The sequence below is a fragment of the Cryptosporidium parvum genome, chromosome 8 (genome assembly GCF_000165345.1).
Source record: "Cryptosporidium parvum Iowa II chromosome 8, whole genome shotgun sequence".
NCBI lineage: Eukaryota > Apicomplexa > Conoidasida > Eucoccidiorida > Cryptosporidiidae > Cryptosporidium > Cryptosporidium parvum.
The window spans coordinates 710,360-735,791 of NC_006987.1; the positions used below are offsets into that span (position 1 = coordinate 710,360).

At 30.6% G+C, this 25,432-nt stretch overlaps 9 protein-coding genes across 9 annotated transcripts; 5 read left to right on the plus strand and 4 right to left on the minus strand.

The window, feature by feature from the left end:
- Nucleotides 1–244: 244 nt before the first annotated feature.
- On the plus strand, nt 245–1,714 carry cgd8_2700 (phenol 2-monooxygenase like FAD dependent oxidoreductase of plant origin in apicomplexans; the record flags this gene model as incomplete). The annotated part of the gene is made up of 1 exon (XM_627170.1): nt 245–1,714. A coding segment is annotated over one exon (1,470 nt), but the record flags the coding sequence as incomplete, so codon positions are not given.
- A 635-nt stretch (nt 1,715–2,349) lies between these two features.
- Nucleotides 2,350–4,065, minus strand: cgd8_2710 (NADPH:ferredoxin--NADP+ reductase with a rossman fold nucleotide binding domain and a 2Fe-2S ferredoxin domain; the record flags this gene model as incomplete). The annotated part of the gene is made up of 1 exon (XM_627171.1): nt 2,350–4,065. A coding segment is annotated over one exon (1,716 nt), but the record flags the coding sequence as incomplete, so codon positions are not given.
- A 110-nt stretch (nt 4,066–4,175) lies between these two features.
- cgd8_2720 (insulinase like metalloprotease) lies at nt 4,176–7,781 on the minus strand (the record flags this gene model as incomplete). The annotated part of the gene is made up of 1 exon (XM_627172.1): nt 4,176–7,781. One exon carries the CDS (start codon nt 7,779–7,781, stop codon nt 4,176–4,178), a length of 3,606 nt encoding a protein of 1,201 aa, XP_627172.1.
- Nucleotides 7,782–8,030: 249 nt separating this feature from the next.
- cgd8_2730 (multidomain chromatinic protein with the following architecture: 3x PHD-bromo-3xPHD-SET domain and associated cysteine cluster at the C-terminus) lies at nt 8,031–14,765 on the plus strand (the record flags this gene model as incomplete). Its single annotated transcript, XM_627173.1, has 1 exon — nt 8,031–14,765. One exon carries the CDS (start codon nt 8,031–8,033, stop codon nt 14,763–14,765), a length of 6,735 nt encoding a protein of 2,244 aa, XP_627173.1.
- A 46-nt stretch (nt 14,766–14,811) lies between these two features.
- cgd8_2740 (hypothetical protein) lies at nt 14,812–15,837 on the minus strand (the record flags this gene model as incomplete). The annotated part of the gene is made up of 1 exon (XM_627174.1): nt 14,812–15,837. The coding sequence occupies one exon, from the start codon at nt 15,835–15,837 to the stop codon at nt 14,812–14,814; it is 1,026 nt and encodes a 341-aa protein (XP_627174.1).
- Nucleotides 15,838–16,161: 324 nt separating this feature from the next.
- On the plus strand, nt 16,162–17,109 carry cgd8_2750 (hypothetical protein; the record flags this gene model as incomplete). Its single annotated transcript, XM_627175.1, has 1 exon — nt 16,162–17,109. The coding sequence occupies one exon, from the start codon at nt 16,162–16,164 to the stop codon at nt 17,107–17,109; it is 948 nt and encodes a 315-aa protein (XP_627175.1).
- A 1-nt stretch (nt 17,110) lies between these two features.
- Nucleotides 17,111–18,214, minus strand: cgd8_2760 (conserved hypothetical protein; the record flags this gene model as incomplete). Its single annotated transcript, XM_627176.1, has 1 exon — nt 17,111–18,214. One exon carries the CDS (start codon nt 18,212–18,214, stop codon nt 17,111–17,113), a length of 1,104 nt encoding a protein of 367 aa, XP_627176.1.
- A 1,347-nt stretch (nt 18,215–19,561) lies between these two features.
- Nucleotides 19,562–23,488, plus strand: cgd8_2770 (SNF2L ortholog with a SWI/SNF2 like ATpase and a Myb domain; the record flags this gene model as incomplete). The annotated part of the gene is made up of 1 exon (XM_627177.1): nt 19,562–23,488. One exon carries the CDS (start codon nt 19,562–19,564, stop codon nt 23,486–23,488), a length of 3,927 nt encoding a protein of 1,308 aa, XP_627177.1.
- A 197-nt stretch (nt 23,489–23,685) lies between these two features.
- Nucleotides 23,686–24,432, plus strand: cgd8_2780 (conserved protein; the record flags this gene model as incomplete). The annotated part of the gene is made up of 2 exons (XM_627178.1): nt 23,686–24,052; nt 24,104–24,432. Coding segments are annotated over 2 exons (696 nt in total), but the record flags the coding sequence as incomplete, so codon positions are not given.
- Nucleotides 24,433–25,432: the final 1,000 nt, after the last annotated feature.

Here is a 25,432-nt window from a genome sequence, read left to right on the forward strand (position 1 = left end):
TAATATTCAGGGTATTTTTACTTGATTAGCATGTAATTTGCATGCAAACTAATTAGATTTTAATGAAATTAAATTATGATTTTAGAAATAAAACAAGCAAAAAAATAAATTAAAACTTTAAGATTTTAACTTATTCGTATTTTATTTGAAAAATAAAAATGTTTTGAAGGCGCTGTAATATAATTCAGTTAAAATTAAAACTAAATGAATTTGTAAATAGGTTAATCAAAGAGATAAGATATGATTTTGGAGATTGCTCATAAATATGGGTGTTATAAAAAGAACTCAGGTATTGATTGTTGGGATGGGCCCCGTAGGTATGACATTAAGCAATTTGCTTAATTTATATAAAGTCGACAATATTATTGTTGACAAATTGACACAATTTTCGCCTATTCCAAAAGCCCACTACATTTCAAATCGCTCAATGGAGATATTTAGATTCTGTAACAACTTAGATCAAGAAATATATAGGCTTCAACAACCTTTAGAATTTTGGAGAAGAATAACTTATCTAACTTATTTTAATAACTGCAAATTTGGTATTTTAGGAACTAAAGATGAATTCAGTAATTATAAGACAATTAATGGTTACTACTTAGATTTGGATAGCCAATCAGGAGTGGCAAATTATGATCAAAGCAAACTAAATAATTTATTGTACAAAAATTTGAAACAGTGTAAATATTCGCAGATAATGCTTGGAACATCTTGGAAAGGATATGAATTTGTTTCTAAAAGTGGAAAAGAAAAGGTAATTTCAAAGTTAGAGAAATCAAATTCAAATTTGGAATTTACTATAGAGAGCGATTTTTTAGTGGGAGCGGATGGAGCAAAGAGCCAGGTAAGGAAAGCTTTAAATAAAAATTTTAAAGGGCATGAATCTCTTCAAAAACTTCTAAATATTAATTTTATCTCAAAAGATTTGGCAAAAGTTTGTCTGGAACTCAAGCAAGAAATTATTGATGAGTGTAATAATATTAAATTAGTTCCCACCACAAGTATGTTATACTTTATTCTAAATCCAAGTTTAATAGGCGTAATGGTACTTCACGATATTAGTCAAGGCAACTTCGTGATCCATATTCCTTTAGTTGGTTCAAGCTCCGAGAAATTTGATTTAGATTTTTTTAAGCATATTTTCCCAAGTTTAATTAGCCAAGTATGCAAGAAAAACATTAATTTAGAGGTAAAATCTATTGAAACATGGAATATGTCAGCTCAAGTACTTGATTCGTTTGTTGATGAAAAAACAAATCGAATAGTTTTAATAGGAGATTCTGCTCATAGACTTCCCCCATCTGGAGGATTTGGGATGAATTTAGGAATTCAAGATTCCCTTAACTTAGCATGGAGATTAGCATTTGTATTAAAAAACAAATACGAAGAAGATATTAAAAAACAATTGAATGAGTTTAACATGGAGAGAATCCAACATGCGCAATATGCCTGTAATAACTCTATTCGGAATTTTTATAGGTCCCTATTTATTCCTAAAGCTATCGGATTGGACTGGAAAATAATATCTAGTATGCAGAAGTTAATATCTAATGCCGATAAATATATTCCTAATAAAATTTTAGAAGAGAAACCAGTCATGGATTACATTTATAAGTTAGGAATGTTTAGATTTTCAAAAATACTAAGGAATGAAAATAAAATGGAAAAGATAAAGATGCTTATTCAGGTTAGTTTAGTACTCCAGCTATATTAATATAAAACACTTTTTTAGGGATATATTAATTCAAGGGAAAATTCTTTATCTATCAACTTCAAAGGTCTTGATCTTGCATATGCATATAACTTTAATGCAGGAAATACAAAAGCATCTTTTGTGGCTCCAAAATCGCCGTTTAATTATTCCCCAAATACTTTACTAGGAATGAGAATCCCTCATGAATATGTTTATTTTCAAAGCCTAGATAAAATATTCAGAATCTCAACAGTAGACATTCCAATTGTATTTTCAGAAAGAGAGCCAAAGAATGTAATACTGATGTTTAGTGAAAAAAGGTAAGCAAAAAAAAGTATTACACAAAAATTATTTGACTAAAAAATTAGTCTCGATAAAGTTAGAAAAACTTTTCCGAATCACGTTGTTGTATTTTGGACGTTAAAAAATGAAATCAATCAAAGTCAATCAAAAATTTACACAAATCTAGAAATTTTGCCAACTGGAAAAATTAATAAAATTTGGACCTCAAAGCAGGTTAGAGAAAAATATTTGGAGAAATTGAATAATATAAACAAAAATTCTATAATAAAAAATTATCGAGAACTAAATTTAAAAGATTTAGATAATTTATTTTTTGAAATTAGACCAGATGGTCATATAAAAAATATAGGATGCTAAGCTTCAACATTCTTAGGAGGCATTTTTTTTAGCAAACTTAATATTTCATTACCAAGTGTGAGTGATTTTTGAAGCGCAATATTAAGATCTCCTTTACTATTAGTTTCCATCCAACCAGTTTTAAAAATAGGACAGGGAAAACAATTATTTTCAAATGAATAATCTTTATTTCCATTAAAAATATAATCATATTTTGGTTTGAATCCCAATGATGTGATCAATAATTGGCAAGGTAAATAATATTTCTCCTTCTCATTTAACTTTGTTTTATCAGTAATTGGTTTAGAATCACGAATATTTCTCGCTAATTCTATTCCTTTGATAAACGGGATTGATTTTTTTTTCACATTATTCTCTGGAATATTGACTTCTTCAGTTTTAATATTTACAGTAGAGAAGAGGTTTTTAAAATGTATGTTTATTGTTTTATCATTATGGAATATGTTATCATTATTGGCTATGTATTCTTGGTGATTATTAACCATTTCCTGAAATATAGACTTCATTTTCAAAAATCTTCTTTTTATTTCTGGTCCGCTTCTTTCTAATTCGAATAAGCTAGTTCGGTCCTGTGAAAGCTCAAAATCTTCTTGAGACATCATTACTCTGATATTCATTCCATTAGTAGAATTGTATTTTGATTTCCTAGACTTATCAATAAATTCCTTTAATAATGGATATTTAAAGGAATTTTGAATCCAACCTCTCCGTCCAATAATAAATATGTTTTTGAACAAAGGTCGATAGATATCGGAGTTTGAATATTTAGATGATGTGTCAATTAAATTTAAATAATCAGGATTCAAATATTTGTTTTTTGAAAGTTGTTCATGGGTATAGAAAGATAAAAGTCTAGTAATATCCAATGAAACATTGCCATTTCCAATGATAACCGCATTCCTCTCACTGGAGTTTAATATATAATTTCTAAGTATATCAGAACCATATCCATATTTAAAGTCTTCATTTTCGTTTTTAAATGGGACGCTAATTTCAGTAGAAGATAAAGGACTCTTATATTCAAAAAATTGATTGTTTTTTTTTTTAAGGTAATTCAACTCTATATCCATATCAATTCTCTCATTATCAATAAGTTTATTATTGATCGAATTAGAGTGTTCATTTTTTGTTGGATATAGCATTTTTTTAAACATTGGGTGGCTATTATAATAAAACACCCAATCTCTAGAAGAAAATACTCCTCCTATAATTTTATTCTGTAATTCATTATTCATATATTTCACTGGAAGAGTATGGAAACTTTGTAATCCACCAACTGCTAAAACCACTACATCGTATTTCCTCTTTAATTCTTCTAATTTAACATCATATCCCAAAGTCACATTTCCATAGAATTTAATATCATCAGAATATTTTTTAAAAAGAGAGTTATCAATACTAGAAATCGATTTTTTTAGATCATGTCTATCTGGTGCAATTCCATATCTGAGTAGCCCAAATGGTTTATCTAAGGAATCTAATAAATCTATTTTGATTGCAATGTTTTCCTTTTTTGATCTTGCCAGCAAATATTTGGCCAAGTAACAACCTGATGGGCCTGCACCAACAATACATAACTTATATATTGGCTTGTAAGGTCTCATTTTTATAAATGATCCAAAAACAAATTCAAATTCATTTCCTAGATTTAATATAATTATTACAACTACTTCACTAATCAAATCAAAAAGCAAACATATATTTCTGAAAGATTAACAAAATTAATTAGTGATGAAGTTGTCGATATATTTTGAATTTTTATGTTTAGAATGAAGTTAGAAAATTTGTTAGATTGGAAAACTGCATATTCCCCACATACCGCCTAAATTTCAACATTTTTTAGTGTTTCTTTTAAAAATTCAGAGTATGAAATGACACTAAATCTAAAATTTGGGTAATCTTTTAGAACTTCCATTGCATCAATAGCAGAATTTTCTCCACCGCAAAGAGCTATGCAACTTGAAGGCATCATATTTGTGGTATTAGGTAAGAAATGTTTAAGGTACTTGATTGAAACTCTTTTTATATCTTCAACTGTAACTTCAGATATTTTCTTTATAATAAAACTGTCAAACTTTGGAGAAATACCAACATTAAGATCAAAATTTAGCTGTTTTGCCCAAGAATTGAATTTTTTGTGCTTTGAAATAAATTTATAAGCAGCGATCCTTTTTGCTTCATCAAGATCTAGACTGTTATAAAAGCTTTCATAGTAATTAGGTAATTTGTTAGTTTTCTTAATCTCTTCATAAACCTCATTTTCATCCATTGATAACTCTCTGAAAATTTCCCAAGTCTTGATTAAAGACTGACCAATTGATGTTGATTCATACACACAATTTGAAAACTGACCAGTAGTCATACAAAGATCCAAACTTCCACTATATGCTAAACCACTGCCCCTAATTGAATCAAAGAGTAGTGAGCAAGGATCCCAAAGATAGTTTGAAAGTACGAGAAGAGCTGGAACATCTGGATTGAAAAAATGAGATCCTTTTGGGAAGAAAGTACCAAATGTATTTAAATTGATTGACTGAATAAAGCACGCTGTATTTGAGCTTGGAACCTTTAGGTAAATTGAATAGCCATATTTTTCAGGTATTCTAAATTTTTGTGAGCTGTTTGAATTAAAGTCTATACCTAGATCCAATGGGAGTGCTCTTGAAAGTATTTCCCATGGAAGTAAATTTATGTTGGGGGTGTTCTGTATTTGGTTATTAATTAAGTATTGGCTTTTGTAGTTTTTATTGATAGAAAAATATTTAAATAAATTTATTTTGTTGGCCTCCTCTTTTCCAATAACAAATAACGAAAACTTTGTGTTACTAGCTGGAATAACTTCTGATTTCCCAAGAGCGAATGGTCTAATAAGAACTGAATGAAGCCTTTCTAGTTCAACCAAGTAATTTTTTGGTTCTTTTATCAATCTTTTGGAAATATGATCAAAGTTTGGAATATTTGAAATATTAAAAATTGATTGATCGCAGAAACAAAGAGAGTTCGAAACAGAAGTAATTAAACCTTCTTCACTCAATTTTAGTTCGCTGATTGTTCCTTTGATAGTTCTGGCTATTGTAGAAATTCTTTCAGCATTCAATCTCATGCCACAAATTCCACTCATAATTAATATTGAGGAAAACTCAGTATATTCTATTGGGGTTGTCCAATTTACTTTAATTTGGTTTGGAATTGTATTAGAATCCAAAATCCATCCATCGCTGAATTCTGCATAGTAATCGATACAAAAAGTATTTAAAAGTTTATCAAAATCATCGAAGTTAATTAGTTCTCCGTCTGACCAATTAACATCAGGTAGGAAGACTTTTGACTCTCTCAATTTTGAATATTTTTCAGAAATTTGTGGGCCAATTAAATTTATAACTTTAACAGATGTTTGAAATAATAATTCTACTAGAAGGGATGAAAGTAGTTTTTCAGTGTTAGATAGATTTTCGTTCAAATTAATCCTCAGTTGTGCGTGTACAAACTCAGTATTTGAGTTTTCTAAAAAAAAGTACAAACAATTATCTATTGTTTGTGATTCTAAGTCATGGTCCATATTTAACTTTTTAAATATTATGTCGCTCCCTTCATTAATCTCTGCTAGTTTGGCTTCTGAGTAATTCACATTTGTGGTAATATTTGCTTTATTAAGACCAATACAGTTTAAATCGAAAGATATATTAAAATTATTAAGTATTTCGAGACTAATAGCACGTTTTTTATTATTTATTATGGACTCCTCCAACTTCGCCTTACAAATCTGAAAAAAACGTTTACCTTTCTTACTTATTCTTTCTTTTCTTTCTTCCTTGAATCTCTTTGTCATTTCTTTTGATAATTTTTTGCTTGGAACAAATTCAAGTATGTTCATTTTTTGTAAACAAAAGGCTTTGTTAAAAAGCGTTTTCCAATATTCTAATCCCTCTGAAAGTAATTTTTTGAGAATAAAATGCAGATTACAGTATTCGGTGAGATCATCCATATTATTAATTCCATAGTTAATAAAACCAGATAGCTGGTTAAATACTGTATCAATTGTCTTATTTTCCAATGAAACAAGGTGTCCGTAGTATAGACCTTCTATCTTACATTTTAAGTCATTAATATCAAAACTTCGTTCACCATTGTGGAATTCAGAAATTATTCTCTTAAATAAATCCACTATCTTATTAATCTTTGTTGTTTCTACCCCATGAAGTAAAATTTGGTGGTACCTATTTTTTTCGCAAACATTTGACATGTCTACATCTGAGCAGTAAGATTTACCTTCTACGAGTTCTTTCATCAATGGGGAGTCGTTTCCAATACATAAATAATGCAATAATACGGTAATTGATAACATTTCTTTAAAGTTCGAAAATGCTCCAAATCTCCATGAAAAACTAATGGTACTTAAATCCTCTTCTTCGCTAGGGAATGGGATCTCTAGATGCCATGGAAAAGATTGTTCTTTTAAATTTTCATTAAAACAAAGCTTTTTATTTAATGGTCTTTGGTTTATTGGGGAATCTGAAATTCGAATTTTCTTACAGGTTTTATGATCATTAACAAGTTCTGCTTCGCTAATAAATTTCCCAATTGTTCCAAAAATATTATTTATATTAATACTTTCATTCCCATGTATGAAGATTAACATATTATCCAAACTATAAAAGTTTGCATGAAATTCCTTTAGTTCATCTAATGAAAGTTTTTGAAGTCCAGTTGTTCGACCAGTGCATGAAAATACACTAGATTGGCTTCCATCATATTTTTCAGTGATTTCATCGTAAAGCTCCCATGTAGAGTGAAGCTTGATTTTTTTTTTCTCAGTAGGGCTCTCACATAAAGTATGAAACTTAGAAAGAGTTGTGACAACCTCATCATAGTTTCTCTCGAAAGAAGAAACTTCTGAATAAACTACTCCATGGTACTCTGCATTTTCATTTAAATGTACGATCTCTGTAAGAAATGATTCTTCCGACAAAATTGGATGAAATAAATGATCTAGCCAAACTTCCAACATTCGTAAAAGGCTCCATTCTGTTGTACATTCAAATTCAAATGTAGTCGAATCATCTATAGTGAAAGCATTTGTGTATGGACAACACAGTCTGTTAGAGATCTTATCAATGCTATCATTATATGGAAAGCGTTTGCTACCATTAAAAATGACATGCTCTAGCGCATGCGGTATCCCTTTATTGTTGTTTGGCACAGTTGTAAAACTTAATTTACAGTGAGTAAAAGATGGCCCACAAATAGTAAAAGTCTTCATGAATGCTACAATGACTCCCTTTTGGTGCTGGTAGAGTTCCAATATTCCAACATTTGAGACTTTGATCGATTTAATAAAAGAGAAGTTATATTTTGTTTCATCTCGAATAAATTCCTCTTTATTTAGGTCTCCAAGTTTAACTTTAAATAAATTAGCCACTTCATTCATCGATTATTATTAAACTACAAGAATTTAGGAATAAACTCAAGCAACAAAAATAGTAATTTTCAAGTCTGTCAAATTGAAATGTGGCGCCTATTAGTTTGGATAAAATACATATTAACGAGTAGATAACAGTGCTGTGAGTAAATAGAGAATTAAATAAACATATTTAAAAGTTTCAAACGATGTAGAAAAGGCGCACCTGTTTATCACACAGTATTTGCAGCATAACCAAAGAATACCGTCGTAGAATAAATGACGGTAGAAAGTGCTAGGAATTCAAAGAGAAAGGGTGCCAATACTAATTTTAGAGACGGGGAACTTGTTGGAGAGAATAAAAAGAGAAGATGCTCTCATTCCTCATCAAGCAAGAATTCTAATTTGCAATCTAAAAGAAGGGTTCAGTCAAGATCAAGGAAAAATGAAAGCTGCATGAATGTTTTTGTTCAAGCCGATGACAATAATGAAACTGAATTAGTTAAACTGAATACAATAGAGATAAAAAATTTAAAGGATGGGTTTAAATATGTAGGTTATAGATGTAGAGTTGCTGTATCCAGACAAAAAACGAAGGAATTAAAAAACAACTCTCCTAATGCATTCAACTGGGTGGAGGGAATAATTAAATTTTGGGATCCAAAATTTAAGTTATTCTTTATACACTTTTTGCTTTCACCTTCAATAAATTCATTCAGAAACATTAACAATACTCCCAAACATGAATGGAAATACTTGGCTACTCAAAATAATTCTCCCCCAGCAAATACTGATATAAGAAATCTTGTACTTTCACCTTTTGCAATTGATAGAGGCTGGTTTGATCCAAATCCAATAACTATGAAATTATATGGGAGTCTTCCTTTAAAAGATATCTCTTCTATTTCATTTCAAGACAAAGCGGAACTAACTAAATCTGAAAAATTTTCCAGCGAAGTCTGCACAAGATGTAAATTACCAATAGTTGAGGAAGAAGTAATTTACTCATGTGAGCTTTGTTCCAGGAAGTTTCATCAAAATTGTGTAAATATGAGCAATACAAGTATACAGGATCTAAAAGATTCAGATATTACTACATTGAGACAATACAACTCCCCAAATAACTTGGAATTGTTATTAATTGCAAATGAGCATAACCAATATATCCGTGAAAGAAAAAGACTTTGGAAGCGTAATTATAATGTATCTCACGATTCTGAAGGAAATTTAAGTTTATATAACAAGTGTTTTAATGATGGGCAACTTCCATATGATCTCGTTGACGTAGAAGAACTGGAGAGAGCTCTGCCAAATGAAGTAAAAAAAATCATTTTGGAAAATTATAATATGTCTCATACTGGTATAAGAAAATTACTCTCCAAATTGCCCGATAAAATGGGTTCTATAATTGGTGATCATCAAGTTAAGCTTTTGTGCAGGAATTACAGATATAACAAAAGAAATAAGTCAATTATGCTCACACAGTCATATAAGGAAGAAGACTATTCAAGTACAATCACATCATTGGAATCGACACCTTCAAAAATTTGTTCGAGAAACGAGCCTAGTGTTCAAAAAAGTGATTTAATTGATGATATTGATTCAAAATCGGTTTTTAATAAGGGCGAATATAATTCCGAATCATCTTTTATTGAAACTATGGAATTGGAAAAAACTGATTTCACAAAAGATGAAAATAATCCTATTCAAATATCTATAGACGATGCAAAAGACGAGCAGCTAAAAACAAATGAGTACAAATATAGATGTAAGGACTGTATACCCTGTATTTATTGTAAAGAGCCACTATTGCGCATTCCGGTGATTCTTAAACCAAACGAATTACCAAATAGATCGTTGGTATATTCACAAATTCCTACAAAGTTGGAGGAATTTGTTGTTTGTGGAACTTGTGGGATTTGTTACCATGGTAGCTGCGGAAATTCTTTTGTTCCACCATTGTTATTTGGTGGAAATAATTTCAATTGTTCCAATTGTTGTAAGTGTATACACTGCGGATATAGAGATAATGGTTTCATGGATTATGCTTCTTGGGACTCAACCTTTTCGAGCTGTATTAGGTGCTGTAAAGGTTTTGAAAGGGGGCAATTCTGTTCAATTTGCAGAAAAATATGGACATCTTCATGGGAAGGAGAATGGCTCCAATGCGACATTTGCAAGTTTTGGGTCCACTATGATTGCGATAAGGATTTAAATGAGCCAATAGAATTCTATTCAAATGTTAAAAACCTTTATAACTGTCCAGCATGTAGAAGCAATGATAACTCAGTTAAATATCAAAGGATTCTGGATCATTTTATTTGTTTGGACAAAAACAAAGACTTTGCCTCAACTCCTCTTCCTTCATACCAAAATTATTGGAAAGTGGTAAAAATTCCAATGGATATTATGACGGTCACAAACAATTTAGAAAGTAAAAAGTATGATTCAGATGAATATTCATTTATTAGGGATATATTCAGAATAATATACAATGCCCAAATATCTCATATGCCTAACCATAGGATTTTCAAACTTGCAGCAAATATTTTAAAGAAAATAACCCATTTATTTAAGCTCTTATTTGGGGAAAATTTATTGTTGAGATTTTTCAACGTTATAAAAAAAGAGGAATCTTCGATGTCAATTTTGGTAGAACAAATAGATACTAATGATCTTAGAAGTAAAATAGGCGATGAAATATTTGAAAATACAAATTCAAATATAAATGTTAAGCTTTCCCAAGATTATAGAGCTAACAATTTATCATGTGAGAACAACGTTGAAAATGAGCTCGCTATTGATCTAGCCGAAGCTGTGTTAAATCATACAAAGCTGAACTTAGATATTAGCGGTAACTTGAGAAATACAATATCCAGAAAGCAATTTTCATGCTTAAAGGGCGATAATAATCTGAATTCAGTATTTGGAAAGCTCTTTGCTGAATTTAAGAAGTGCACAATTTGCCAACAAAAAAGTGATGAACTCCTTCATTGCTTAAAATGCGGAGTAAATATCCACTCTAAGTGTTCAGAAGTAGTAAATGGTTCATTTGTTTGCAACTCATGTACAGCTTGTCATATTTGTTCTGAGCTAATGGCTGATTCAAGTATACCAGTTATTTCATGTTATACATGCAATAAAAGAGTACATTATACATGTATTTGGCAGGATTATGAGAGGTTTATAGAGCAATCAAAATATTCAGACATACCTTCAAGGAATAAGAAAAGAAATGAAGGTGGGTATAATTTTGCTAATTTATCCGGAAATTTGAAAGATAATAGGGATTATATCTGTCTTTGGAAAATTATTTCTTCCACTGCATCTCCAAACAAATCTAAAGTTTTGATTAATTCTCCGCTTACAGCAGTTTTTGGCAAAGGGTATTATCAATATTTGATCAATGAGATTTATTTATGCACAGAATGCTTTGAAGCAAAGAGATATTTACATTCGAATCTGTTTATGCAGAAGTACGCAAATGAATACAACAGATTCTTATTTACTAAGGTGGTAGAGTTCCAAAAGTTGATTGACGAAATCATTACAAAAGATTTTTCAGAAATATATTTTAGTGAGGGAACAAAAGAAAGAGAAATAAATAAAATTTTAGAGACAATTTCAAGGGTAGAGTTGAAGCCTTTTGATATGTCTTTCAAAGAAGAAAATATTATCATTTGTAATTTATGCTCTGATCGCTTTTATTGCAAAGATTTTGAGGATCTAGTTGAAATTGCGAATGATAACGCTATTTGTTCGGTTTCCCTCAATTACATTTGTAATAACTGTAATAAATTGTCAAATAAGATTTCAAAAAATCAATACTATAAGAAAAATGTTGAATTACCACAAGCAAACATTATTACAATGGCACAAGAAAGCTTGAAAGAACCAACATATCCAAACAGTAATTTTCCTTTGATTTTAAATACATTGATTTCTGCATCACAATTCAGAGTAACTTTATCTAAGGACGTTGATCTACTTCTAAGAGTCATTTTGAGCCCTTTTCTTGATCAATCAATCTCAGTTATAAAGAAGTATGAATTGTACTTAGAAATTGATAAAGAAAATATTAGAAGCGACATAATTAATAAGTATTTCAATTCTGTATATTTTGCAAGAATAATAAAACAGACTTTACAATCTTCTTTATTACAATGGTTTCTGTTTTATATCCACCAAAATGGCTTATTTGATTTTTCCAACTTGAGAAAAGACTATCTTCAACACTTTTACAAACAAAATAATGTAAGCTTGGATGATTTGATTCAAAACAACACTATATCCGTAATTATTGCCTCTATTGAAAAGATGGTCCTTTCTAACGACTTGAATAGTAAAACTAACCAAAATAAATTGATTAAAAATAATCTGTACGATCCAGATTACTTGTCTTTTCTAGGATTATATTCAAATTTATTATTTCCAGCAAGTAATTTTCAGATGTTTGGATTAGGGAACTTAAACTTGATGAATTACCAAGCTATAATTGATACAAAAATGTACCTTGAAATTAATGATTCTTTTAAAGAATATGTATTGAATTACCAAAACTCGCAAAGAAATTCTATTTTAGTTACTAAACATAAAGCTTTGAAGGATGAAATAACGCAAGGATTAACTCTAATAAAAGACCAAATAGAAATGGACAAACAAGAATTTAAATTACCTAAATTATCATTTTTTGTATTAATTTATAGCTTCATTCTAAGCAAATTAAGCAAAATAGATGATAATTTCAGCGGTGTCGATTCTAATAGATGTAAATATTGTGGAAGGAGCCAAAACTTATTACTTGGGGATCAGTTGATTAATGTTCTTGAAAATGTTGCTCTACACAAAGAATGCGTATTATGGTCTCTCCCATTTGTTTTAGAACCAATTTTAAATAATTTAGATATGGGTTATGAGTCAAAGTTTGAAACAAATAAAAAAAAAAGTGAGATTTATTCACCTAAGTACCCCACTTTCGGAAGTATTTCTTGGCCAATTCTCAGGAAACCAATTCACGTAGATATCAATGACATTATAATAACATTGAACGATTTAAACGCTCTTAAATGTTTCTTCTGTGGGAATTCGGGTGCTACCATCAAATGTTCTGGAAATGATAAATGTTTTAAATATTATCATATTGATTGTATTTTTAAAGGTTTTCAAAAGAATAATTTTGAATATTATTCCAGTTACCAATTTAATAATATATTTCGAGAGGAAAGCAATAGTAATTTAGATTTGAGTATTAGTACAGATAAGGAATCGATGATTCATATTAGATTAAAATATAGAAGAGTTTGGTGTAATGAGTGCTGGGGAATCTACAAAACAATAATTGAGCCAGAAACTAGTTTTTCAGAGGGATTAACTGGCGGAATCTTAAATACATTTGTTAGTATGTTATTGGTCGATATTAAAATTGTAAATAATTTTGAATTTCAAGAGAGATTACAAATAGTTAATAAAAACACAATTATTGATTCGTTTATAGAAAAGATAATTACTGTTTTTAGTACAAAGAAAAAATATAACTCAAAGATAAAGACCCTAATTCAGAAATTAAAAAGAATCCGTGATTCTATTCAATATAGCGATTTAAAATTTGAATCAAATATAGTCAATAATTCAATTATTTTATTGGACCCAGGTGTAATTATTGAAAATAAGGATTTCGTAGATGGGAAAGAAATAATGATTTTCCTTGTTAACTATAGGGCACTTCGAATTTGGAAGAGTTGCAGAATAATAAATAATATATTTGAAATCGACAATGCTCTTTCTTTATATCTCTGTTCAACATTTGAGATTAATGGAAGCGTCAGATTTCAAATAGATTGGATCCCAACTACCCATTTCGAAATGAAGAAAGTGAATGAATGGTTGATTACAAATGATTTTAAAGATGATGAATTCTGGAGTAAAATTTACATTAATGGAATTTGCCATAAATTATTCGGCATTCCATTGCTTAGAGATATAAATTTGAAAAATTTATTTAACAGTTTTTCTGAATTACTATGCTCAGAATCTCTTAAAGATGTAAGCCGTAGTACATTTGAATGCATTATTTATCCAAATTATTTATCAAGTAATTCTTACTTGGACTACTCTAACACAAAAAAAATGCAATTCGTAAGTGATTGTGATGCAAGATCACAAATATTCTTTGGGTTTAGAGAGGAATTCATTTACAGTTTGGTCAAACGTAAAATAGACAGATTCAGTATAAAAAAGCTCATTTCTGTATTTTACTATAGGAAGATATTCGCTGATATAATGCATCCTGAGTTATGGACTAGTCACAGGCAATATCCTTACCCTGACAAGTTGTCAAAGTATAAAGGATTCGAATTTGAATACTGTAAACTTGGAAGAAATGAAATGAAAGGAGGCAGAATAAACGAGGATTTATTTACTATCATACATGCAGGCAATAATAAAGATCCTGATAACGTGGAATTGATGAATTCTATTCACCAAAGTTTCCAAGAGTCATCTAAAAGAAATAAGATTCTGCTGGAGGATATGGGTCCCACAAAGTTATATAGATATTTAGACTCACTTCCTTATGATAAACGCTTAAATATCAAGAAATCAAGTATTCATGGATTTGGGCTCTTTGCAAAAGAACTGATTAAAACAGGAGAGCCAATTATTGAATATGTTGGCGAGCTAATACGTAATAGCGTTGCAGATAAAAGAGAAAGTCTTTATAAGTCAAACGGAAATCGGGATGGGTCATGCTATATGTTTAGGCTAGATGAATCCAGCGTAATAGATGCGACTAATATTGGAAATCATGCCAGATTTATGAATCATTGCTGTGATCCAAATTCAATTTGTAAAGTTATAAGTATTGATTCGCAAAACAAGCATATTGTAATATTCTCCAAAAAAACAATTAATAAGGATGAAGAGATTACTTATGACTATCAGTTCAATGTTGAGGAGGCTTCAGAGAAAATTATATGCCATTGCGGTGCAAGCAATTGCCTTGGAAGGATGAACTAAATATGGAAAATATTTATTTCTCATAGATTTTCTCAGATATTCAGAATTAGGTTTGGTTTGCACTAATATTTTCTTTGATTTCAGTAGATTTTGTGAGTCCTTTGTAGCTTTCAATTAACTTCAAATATTTGTCTTTATCAAGTTTTGCGTCTGAAATAATAGATGAATTATTTCCATTAATAACCGTTCCTGCTCTTCTGTATAGTTTATGCATTCTATTTTTATTGATAATTGGTTCAGACTTCTGAGAAATATCTGAGTCAACATCATCTATATTGCTATTGTCACTGGAGTCATTTTCAGTTCCATTCATAATTTGTTCACCTCCGATTGCTGATCTTAGGGAAGAATTATCGTTTAGATCGAAGTGATTCATTTCTTTATCCGGGCTAGTGTTGCCTTGATAATCTTGAGTCTTTTTAGATGCAGCTAATTCAATAATCTTGTTATTGCTGCTGATATCATGGATCTTTTGCTCAAAGCTAACTTCAGATTCTATTTGAGATGAACCTTTAAATCCATCATTGACTTTGGACTCACTCTTAACCTTATTTAAATTAAAAAATTCTTCAGTTTCACTTTCAGAACAATGAAAGTCTGTTTTTTTTTTCAATAACCAATAAATAAAGTCGATTGACTTTTGGATTTTTTTCTTATACTCTATGTTAGGACCAAACTTTTTAATATTATTTTCGAAGTTTGAAGTTATAAAAATTTTCAAATTCTCTATTTCTTTATTAATTGAACCTATTTTCTGAAGAAAGTCGACGTCCAAAGATAAAAACTCATTTATCATTTCTTTAAGCCGATTCAAGTTTAATGGTATGTTCAAGTTGGATGTTTTTATATAAGTTTTAAGTAAATTAATCCTTTTCAATAAAATTTGCGAAGGAAATCGATGATAATTTTCTGAATCATCAATAAACTCAGTTCTTTGATATATATAATAGTAACTACCCAAGTTTAGTTTAATAGCCTCTTCAAATTCCCTATCATTGCTACATTCATCTTTGTGCAATATTATTAAATAATCGTCCTCTTGATAAGTTTTATCATTGTTCGAACAGGACATTTTAAATCTATTTGTATTACCCCACAATAGATAATTACAGGAAACGTAAAGGGTTTTCTCTAATTTTGTTTGTCGAATCCTTTGATTTTTTTGTTGACCTTTTAAGTGGATTAAATGGCCTTTTAATTTTAATAGACATATAACTTTACACTAATTCCAGATTTGTCCACATGAAAATTATTGTCAATAATGCCAATAATAAATTTACACAAAGAAAAAATAGATAGCTTTTATATATGCACCGAATTAATTCTTTGATGCCTTATTAATCCTTGAAATGATTTCTACTGATTGAAATGGCTTTTTGTTTCGAGAAAAAAGTGGATGAACGTGATTTTTGAATTAATTAGAAATGGAATAAGGCTAGTTCGACTAAAAGTTGGGTCCTTTTCAAGGGACAATTTCGAAGAGTTTACGAGAGTTGTTTATGACGAATATTCAGGATTCCATATAGTTGAAGAATTTGATATTGCTGAAAGTGAGTCTTTTTTAATAGTTTCTAAGGAATGTTTAATACAAAACTGCGAATTTAAATGTTGTTCTTCTAATTCTTCTGAATATGTCAGGGAAATTAAAAGTGGAGCAAATCAAATAAATTTGGATCCAAATTGTAAAAGCTTATCAAGACAACAACAATTTCTTGATTTTGAATCCACTAAGATAAATGCGCATGAAAGCGGAAGCGCATTAGCATGCATTACCCCCACAAAAACGAGTAGCATGGATATAAGTAGGAATAGGAGGGATGATTTTTTAATAAACTCAATATTTGAAGATACAAATGAGCCATATTTTTTAAAAGGTTTAATAAATTCTGAAAAAGAAAAGTTTGAATTAACTAACTTTGTAGATACACCTATTTTATTTCGAGAAGATTGCGTGACTCCGAAGCTCCCAGATTCAAAATATAGACAAAATTTAAAAAATGATAAAATTTGTTTTACTCCAGATGGCTTTGATTGCCACTTTGACGATAATACAAAACTAAACGATGATTTTAAAAAGTCTGATATATTACTGCTTCTGAGATTAAAGAGAAAAAAACTGGCTATGCTCGAAAGCCAGTTAAAAAGAGATGTAAAACTATTAAATATAAACGGTTCTTCTGAAAATGAAAGCAAACCTGATAACCTCAGCTCAATAGAAAAAATGGTGAGGTGCCCTGCTCAGCTTTATTTCATTAAAAGAAGGATTGAAAATATTAAGGAAAATATTGAAAATACAGAAAGGGATATTGCTATATTAGAAGAAAAGACTTCTGAAACTTACTAGGTTATTCAGGGCCAAATATGTATGTTAGTATGCAGTAGGTAACTAATTCTGACTCAAAATTGCGAAAAGTGTACTTATTTTTATTTAAATCAGCTATTACCAGCTTATCGTCAGATAATTCAAGTTCTACTGATTTTTTTGTTTTGTTGTTTTGGCAATTAATTTTTATTTTTTCTTTACAGGAGAAGTAAATTATTCCTATTTTACTCCCTGGAATAAAAGATTCTGAATCTTTTCCTATAATAAACCCGGTATTTGCAGGCTCTATTGATAAAATATAAATAGATTTTGATAAGATATTTAGATTTCTCCCAAGCTTGGCATTCAGCTCGTTTGGAAGATATTCTATTGCGTTAAAATAAACAAGCATTTCATCTTGAATCTCGTCGCTTTCTAATACAGCATATCTGAAATTTGAACTAAAACTGGATTTTGAAACTGAATTATTGGTCAATAAACCTTGATAATCCATCTTAATTAAAGCTTTGTTAATTTTATTTCTCATCTCTTCACCGAACCAAGTCGATTTCATAGTTATTCCAAATTCATTAAGTTCATATAACATTTGATTGTCAATGATATTCACTATATCTTTAATTATATATGGAGATGCCCACCTAGAAATATCGCAAGTTTTAGAGCTGTAATTGTTTTTCACTTCATCCATAATTTTATCAACACAGTAGTAAATAATTGATTCTGAAAATACCGTAATCATCAGGTTGTACTCCGAAATATCTAATTCATTCTCTTTGTAAATATTATTCGATTTTCCAGTACATATTTCCTTGAGAGAATTGTATGCAAGAAATGCCTTTTTGATTATCATAGGTAATAACATATAAATAAAGTTTTTTTTCAAATATTTATCGATCAAGTTCCCAATTTTGTCTTCTTTTGATCTACTAAAATTTTTTATCCCAATAAAGCCTTCAATCTTTGAATTACAACTTGAATCTTGATGGTAGGAGCTGCATCTTGTCCCCGTCCTTTTTTGAACTCTCTCCATTATTTTATTTCGGGTTTCACAACCGTTAAGCAATTTAACAACCAATTGGAATATCTTCTCAGTTTCCTCATCACTCCATACCATTAATTTATCCATGATTTTTAACTTAAATAAAATATGTTAGCATGTGCGAATGTAAGGAAAAATTTGTTAAATTATATTTCAAGACTTCGAATATTAAAAATTTCCCTCATAAGCGCCTGTATTGTTTGCATGCGGACTGATTTTTCAACTATATTACATGTAAAATTGAAAATTGTTACTAAGAACCTCATTCATGGGATTTCTAAATAAAAAAAGACTTAAAGAAACAAGCGAAAATGAGTAAGTAAATTATTTGGATAATTAGTGATTATTATTACTCGTACAGAAAAAGAGGCATTTGTAATAATATGACTCATATTAAGTCAAAAATAACAGGAATGATAATTGAAACTAGTAATCAGGCAGGAAACAACTCACCAATGTCTCTAGAAGATCCAGATGAACCATCTCCTTCACCAATAAATCCAATTACTCTTAAGCACACTCTTAGACTTGCTTCAAGAGTAAGTATTTCGAATAATGCTAAGGTAAGTCAAAAAAATTTAGTTGACGCGTTTATTTTAATTATTAAAATGATAAAACTTTTAGATTGAAGAAAAATATTTTGAAGAATATCCTAATTCATCTTTGCTTACAGAACTTGGCGAGACTTTGAAGGCGATTTCAGTCAATGATTTTTCATTTTCTCCATCTCCAACAAAGTTATCTAAACTACCAGAAGATACAGAAGCTAAATTTATAAAGTCAATATTACCTAAAAGTAATTATAGAGAAAAGGTAAAGAAGTCTCAAAAGTTGTGCAAAAAAAATAATAGAAGGTCAAAGCTTGAGGAGGAAAAAACAAAGAAACATATCAGAAAAGATTCGCTAAATGAAAACATTGAATGTTGCGAAATATTTGATTTAAATGTTCAAGAAACTGCTGGCGAAGTTGAAATCCAAAGTTATGAGAGTATATTGGGTCAAACTATAAATAAATCTCAGTCTACCGATGGAAAAGAAACAAATGATTCAGAAATTAAAAAATCCACTCCATTATCATTCGGGAGTAATGAATCATTCAGATATTCGAGATGGATAAAAAAAAATAGTATTAAAAATTTCATTAGTAGGTATATACCAAGGTTCTTGATTCCTGCATTTAAGGCAATCGAAAATTTAAGGATAAAATTTGCAATTCCAACAAAAATAGTAGAATATCGACGAGAAGTAGGGCAAAAAAAAGAAAAAGTAAAAAAGAAAATAAAGCTCAAGAGGAAATAATTTAGGACAAGAACCCGCCTATAGTTGGAAATCGAAGTCCTTAATAACTGATAATTAGAATAGAAGAGGCTGAAACTATTACATAGTTTGCTGATAGCAAAGAATTCCAACTATTTAGTTTATCCAGCTTTATGTATGTCGAATTTTGTCGAGGAAATTAACGTTAATAACCCCGGCTTATTGCAAGGCCAAATTGAAAGTTCGAAAAAAAACAAGTGTTTGGAAGAGAATGTTTCAAATAAGGATTTCACTGAAAATAAAATTCAAAATGTTGGATTTAGCGCAAAGACCGCTGTTGACCAGTTGGATAGTAACTTAATCTTAAAAGACGATAAAAAAGGGATGACTATTTTAGAACAGAGTGAATTGGAAATGAAGCTTAAGAAGTTGCTAGAGGCAACAAATCAGTACTCATACCTTTTATCTGGAGAGTCCAAGAACTCTAAGCATTTAGAGTCTAAATCTAAATCAGGATCAAACTGCAGGCAACACTTTATTACTGAAAAAGAAGAGGATGATATTCTAATTAAAGAAGTCGAAGACGACAGCTTTCAAAATGAAGATGAAGAGATAAATTACTCTATAGAAAAGGTGGCTGAACAACCAGATTGTATTACTGGAAAGATGAAATTCTACCAATTGGAGGGTTTGAACTGGATGTTTCAACTTTACAAACACAATATTAATGGAATTTTAGCGGATGAAATGGGATTGGGCAAAACTTTACAAACTATATCAATATTGGGATTTCTGAAAAGTACTTTTAAGGTTGAAGGGCCTCATATTATTTTAACACCTAGGTCTACTCTAGATAATTGGTTTTGTGAATTGAAAAGATGGTGCCCATCTTTACGTGTAGTGAAGCTTCATGGAGACCGCCAACTCAGAGATGAGATTTTTTCTTCACTGCTTTTCCCAGGTAGTAAAGTTTCCGCTGGCACTTTATATTGCAACGAATCAAATGAGCCAGCTGAAGATGAGGAAAAAGATGTAGAATTGCGCCAAAATTCTGAAGAGAGACCAACCTTTGCGAATTTTGATTACAATGATGGCAATCTGCATTATAATGTTTGCTTAACTACTTTTGAAATGGCTATTAAGGAGAAGTGGAGGCTACAGAAAATAAGCTGGAAATACTGCATTCTTGATGAGGCTCACCGTATAAAAAATGAGAAATCTCTTCTATCTGAGGTTGTTCGACTTCTCAAATCAAAAAATAGACTTCTTATTACAGGAACCCCTCTTCAAAATAACTTGAGAGAACTATGGTCTTTACTAAATTTCTTAATGCCAAACTTATTTTCTTCTTCTGAAGACTTTGAGTCTTTGTTTGATTTTTCAAAATTAGAATCTGACGATCAACAGAAATGTGTTATCAAAACATTACACCAAATTTTACGCCCATTTATGCTTAGAAGGCTAAAAGCTGACGTTGAGAGAGACCTTCCGCCTAAAAGAGAGCTTTATGTATATATTGGTCTATCAAAGCTCCAGAAAAAAATATACTCCGAACTTTTGACGAGAAATTTAGATGTACTAAACAGCGCTAGCTCAAATAAAACTCAGATGCTAAATTTACTTATGCAACTTCGGAAAACTTGCAATCATCCATATCTATTTGACGGGGTTGAGCCAGGGCCCCCATATGTTGAAGGCTTTCATATGGTTGAGGCAAGCGGAAAAATGGTTCTTCTTCACAAGTTACTTCCAAAACTTTTTTCTCAAGGTAGTAGAGTATTGCTATTTTCTCAAATGACTAGACTGCTTGATATTATTGATGATTATCTTCGTTGGTGTGGCTATCCTTATTGTAGGATCGATGGATCAACACCTGGAATAGAGAGGCAGGAAAGAATTGATATATTTAATAAAGAAGGGAGCGAAAAACTTATCTTCTTATTATCAACAAGAGCTGGTGGTATAGGCATAAATTTAGCAACCGCGGACGTAGTTATATTATTTGATTCAGATTTTAATCCTCAAATGGACTTACAGGCAATGGATAGAGCTCATAGAATAGGGCAAAAAAAACCAGTAACTGTATATAGGTTTGTCACAGAAAAGACGGTTGAGGAGAGGATTGTTGAACGTGCAGCAAAAAAGCTAAAACTAGATTCATTGATTATTCAACAGGGTTTAATTTCGAATGCCTCTCATTCTGCTCCAGATAACAGAGAACTACATGAAATGATTCAATTTGGTGCGCAAGAAGTATATCATACCAGAGACTCTTCTTCAGTTACAGATGAAGATATAGATACAATTTTAGCTGCAGCGCAAGAGAGAACAAACGAAATGAATGCAAAAATGAAAAAACTATCTTCAGAACTTGATCTTCAAAATCTGAGACTAGATGGAGGAATTAAAGCTTCAATGCATCCTGAAAGTAAAGATGATGAATTAAAATCAGGAGATGATTCAAAAACCAAGGATCTACCAACAATTCAATCAGATATAACATGGTTTGATCTTGGCGAACGAAAGACCAAGTGGAAGCTTGAGACCTCTTCAAATAATACAATATCTGTTAAAAAACAACCAAAGCCAAAACTTATTGGATGGAGGGCGCAAGTGGGTGGGGGATATGATCACCAATTTTTTAATATAAAACGTTTAGATGAGCTCGAAGAGATCGAGAAAAAATGGAATGAATATTTAAAGGAAAATGAAATCCAACAGAAGAATAATTTGAATGATTCTGTATGCGCAAAATTAAGTAGTTTTGATGAAGATAGCTTAGAAGATGTTTTTTCTGTGCCACCGGAACTTAAAGAATTGAACGAAAATCAACTGATCCGTCTTCTAGATGTTGCAGAAGAACACATGGATGTTTCAATTGATAAAAGCTCCTGGCCTAAAAAAAAACTTTTCTCTAGAGCAAAAGAACTCTTCTCATCCGGGTTCGTTCTTCCTAGATGCAATTTCAAAGAAGCGCTTGCTGATCTTAGGCTAATGTTCAATGATGGAAGAGCATGGGATATGAATATCCCATGCGCCAGACAACGAAATAAAAAAAAGAATAATAAAGAGAAAAACTTGGAAAATAGTCAGACTCCAACAGTTTTTACTGAATTAATGAAACAAGAAATGATGGAACTTATTTCCCAGGGGTTTGCTACTTGGACTAAAGGTGATTTTCAACGCTTTTGTAGAGCAGCTGAACTTTACGGTTCAGATTTACATTCTATCACTGATTCAATGGAAAACAAGAGTTTTGAAGAAGTAAGCAGGTATTATAATGTATTTTTGAAAAGGTATAAGGAGCTTCCAGGAGGCGAGAGAATAATGGGTCGAATTAAAATGACAGAAGAGATTCAGAATTGGTTTTCTGATGCAAATAACGCTATAAAATATATTGTTTGTGAACAAATAAAAAAAAATAAACTTAAAAAACTTTCTCTTGAAAACATTTCATTACCATTTAAAGTAAAAAGCACGAGCAATAAGTTTGAATCATTTAGCCATTTACAGGACAATGCGTTATTAATTGCAATGTACAAACTGGGTGTTCAATCTTACAATGACGTTTCAATATCCTTTAAATATTTATTAAACTCTATAACATCGGTAAATTCGCTTTATTATTCACACTATTCTGTAGAATTTATCACCGAAAGATGTAACGAAATTTCTAAAGCTGCAATAAATTACTACAAGAAATGCTCTCAACATAAAAAACCAAATAAACTGAAAATTTCCAAGCATAATTTTCAAGATAAACTTGGAGGCACTAATAAAGTTTCAAACCCAAATAAGAAAAAAAAAACAAAAACACAAGATAAAAAGTCAGATAGTACGGATGGCCAGCACAACTCAGGGGAAAACTATGAAATGGATTTTGAAGATCAGGAAGAAGAGGGAGAAGAGGAAGAAGAGGAGGGAGAGGAGGAGGAGGAAGAAGAAGAAGAAGAAGAAGAAGAAGAAGAAGAAGATGATGATGATGATGATGATGATGATGATGATGATGAAGACGAACAAGGCTATCATAATTCAAGGAAGAAAAGATCCATAAATACTCGAAAGAATAATAGGAAATGCTCAAAAAGGAAAAGATTTAATTAGATTCACTCACTAGTTAATACCTTTGGTTTTTAGAGAGTCTTTAAGTGCTTTTTTAATTTTAATATTTTCTTATGTTACTCAGACTAGTAAAATAAACATTGCGCGAATTTTTTTGTTTTCTGTAACTAATGAGGGCCAAAAGCACTGGAGGCTGAATATAACAAAAGAGTTTAAGATAAAGTAAAAAAATAGAGTGGGTTCAAGTAATGTACCTGGATAAGAAAATACTATATTGGTGTACAATTCCCGTTACCATATTAGTTTTTTGTGGAGTTATTTTAAGAACAATTCTTCAAACATCCTCGCAAAAAAAGAAAAAGAAAAGGTTGCCTTTTAAGAATGAGAAAAATTTGAATGATTGCTTGATGTCCACTCAACGCGTGTCTTTGAGAAATCAAGAGTTCCAAAATCACCTCAATAGGAGTGCATTAATAAGGTCTAGAAGATTTTTAATTCCAGAAGATTCATTTTTGAAAAGAAAGCTGTTTTATTGTGAACTAGAGAGTGGATATTTTCATAACTCTCCAGAATCTCCAAGCCCATTGGCTGCACTCTCAAACCCAGGTATGTTTACGTGCTTAATTCTTATGACTTCATAATTTTTCAACAATTTAGACCACTCTGCACTTACAGATATGATGAAAAACCAATTTGGGTTTCTGATTTTGAATGGAGGGATGGGATACTTAGTCAACACATTATTTTCGGGATTTCTAGTTGTTTATATTCCTTTCCCACTTTCTTATTCATTTAAGGGAATGCTTCAAAGAGGAATAGAATCAAATCCAAATATAAGCGCCTCATTTTTGTCAGCTCTATCATTTTATTTCATTGCATTACTCTGTTGTGGAGAGGTTGTTCATCTTTTCCTTTCTATTATTGGGTTTGAAGGAGTTTCAGGTCCGCAAATTGATCTACCAATGATGAATCAGCAAGGTAAGTAAATCATAAAATTTTCTTAAAAAAAAAAATTTGCCGTAGTTTCTCCTCTGGGGAATCAAACAGATTACTCTAAGCTCTTTAAAGAAGAGGTAGAGTCATTACAGATTACTGTAAGTTTTTGATAGATAATTGCAAGGCATTTTAACTTAAATTTACCTACAGCCAATAGAATGCGCGCTAGACCAAATGGAAGAGATGGCAATAAAACTGCTAGAAATTTGAGTTAACGTGTACACGGATTGAATTGCTCTATTTTTCGTGTGCTAGTTAACGAATTTTTTAATTGCTATAAAATACTAACCTATTTCTGTTTTAACCCCGTTGAATTTTAAAAGCTTCCAAATAACTTTTGAATTGGTGTTTTTTGGATTCAATTGCATGTATAATGGCGCCCCCCAAAACTAATAATTCCCAATTGCTAACTAAAATTTTAAAAAATGATTTAGTATTTATATATTTAAATGCATAGCTTACGATATATCTAATTTCTTTCTGCATTTTTCACGGCCCTATAGCTATTAGAAATTTGAATTTATTTGAATGTGCCAGTAACAAGGAATTAGTAGAACACTATAAAGATGTAAGGGCTTAGACATGTAATGCACGCAGTTCTTGTCTTGTCTAACTTAACCACACTTTTTATCGAATAAATTGATAAATAATACCCCATTAACGCCATATCGTGGGATAGTTGGAATATTCCATTTAATTTGAATTTTTGTTCGTTTTATTCATATTAAAACATATTTTGAGGAGATACAATTTACGCTATTCGAGATTGTACACTTTTTAAAGTGAATTGCCAGATTCTTACTACATTGAATATTTCTGGATAATTCCGGTGAAAAAGTCTAACAACTTATTTTTCAGAAAGCAGTACATATTCTCTAAACTATTAATAACTTTAATAGCTTTAAACAATTTTCATCTATTGCTTTTGGCGAATCTTGAAATTTGAATAATTTCTAGATCTAAGAGTTTTGCAGTTTGATATAAAGCGTT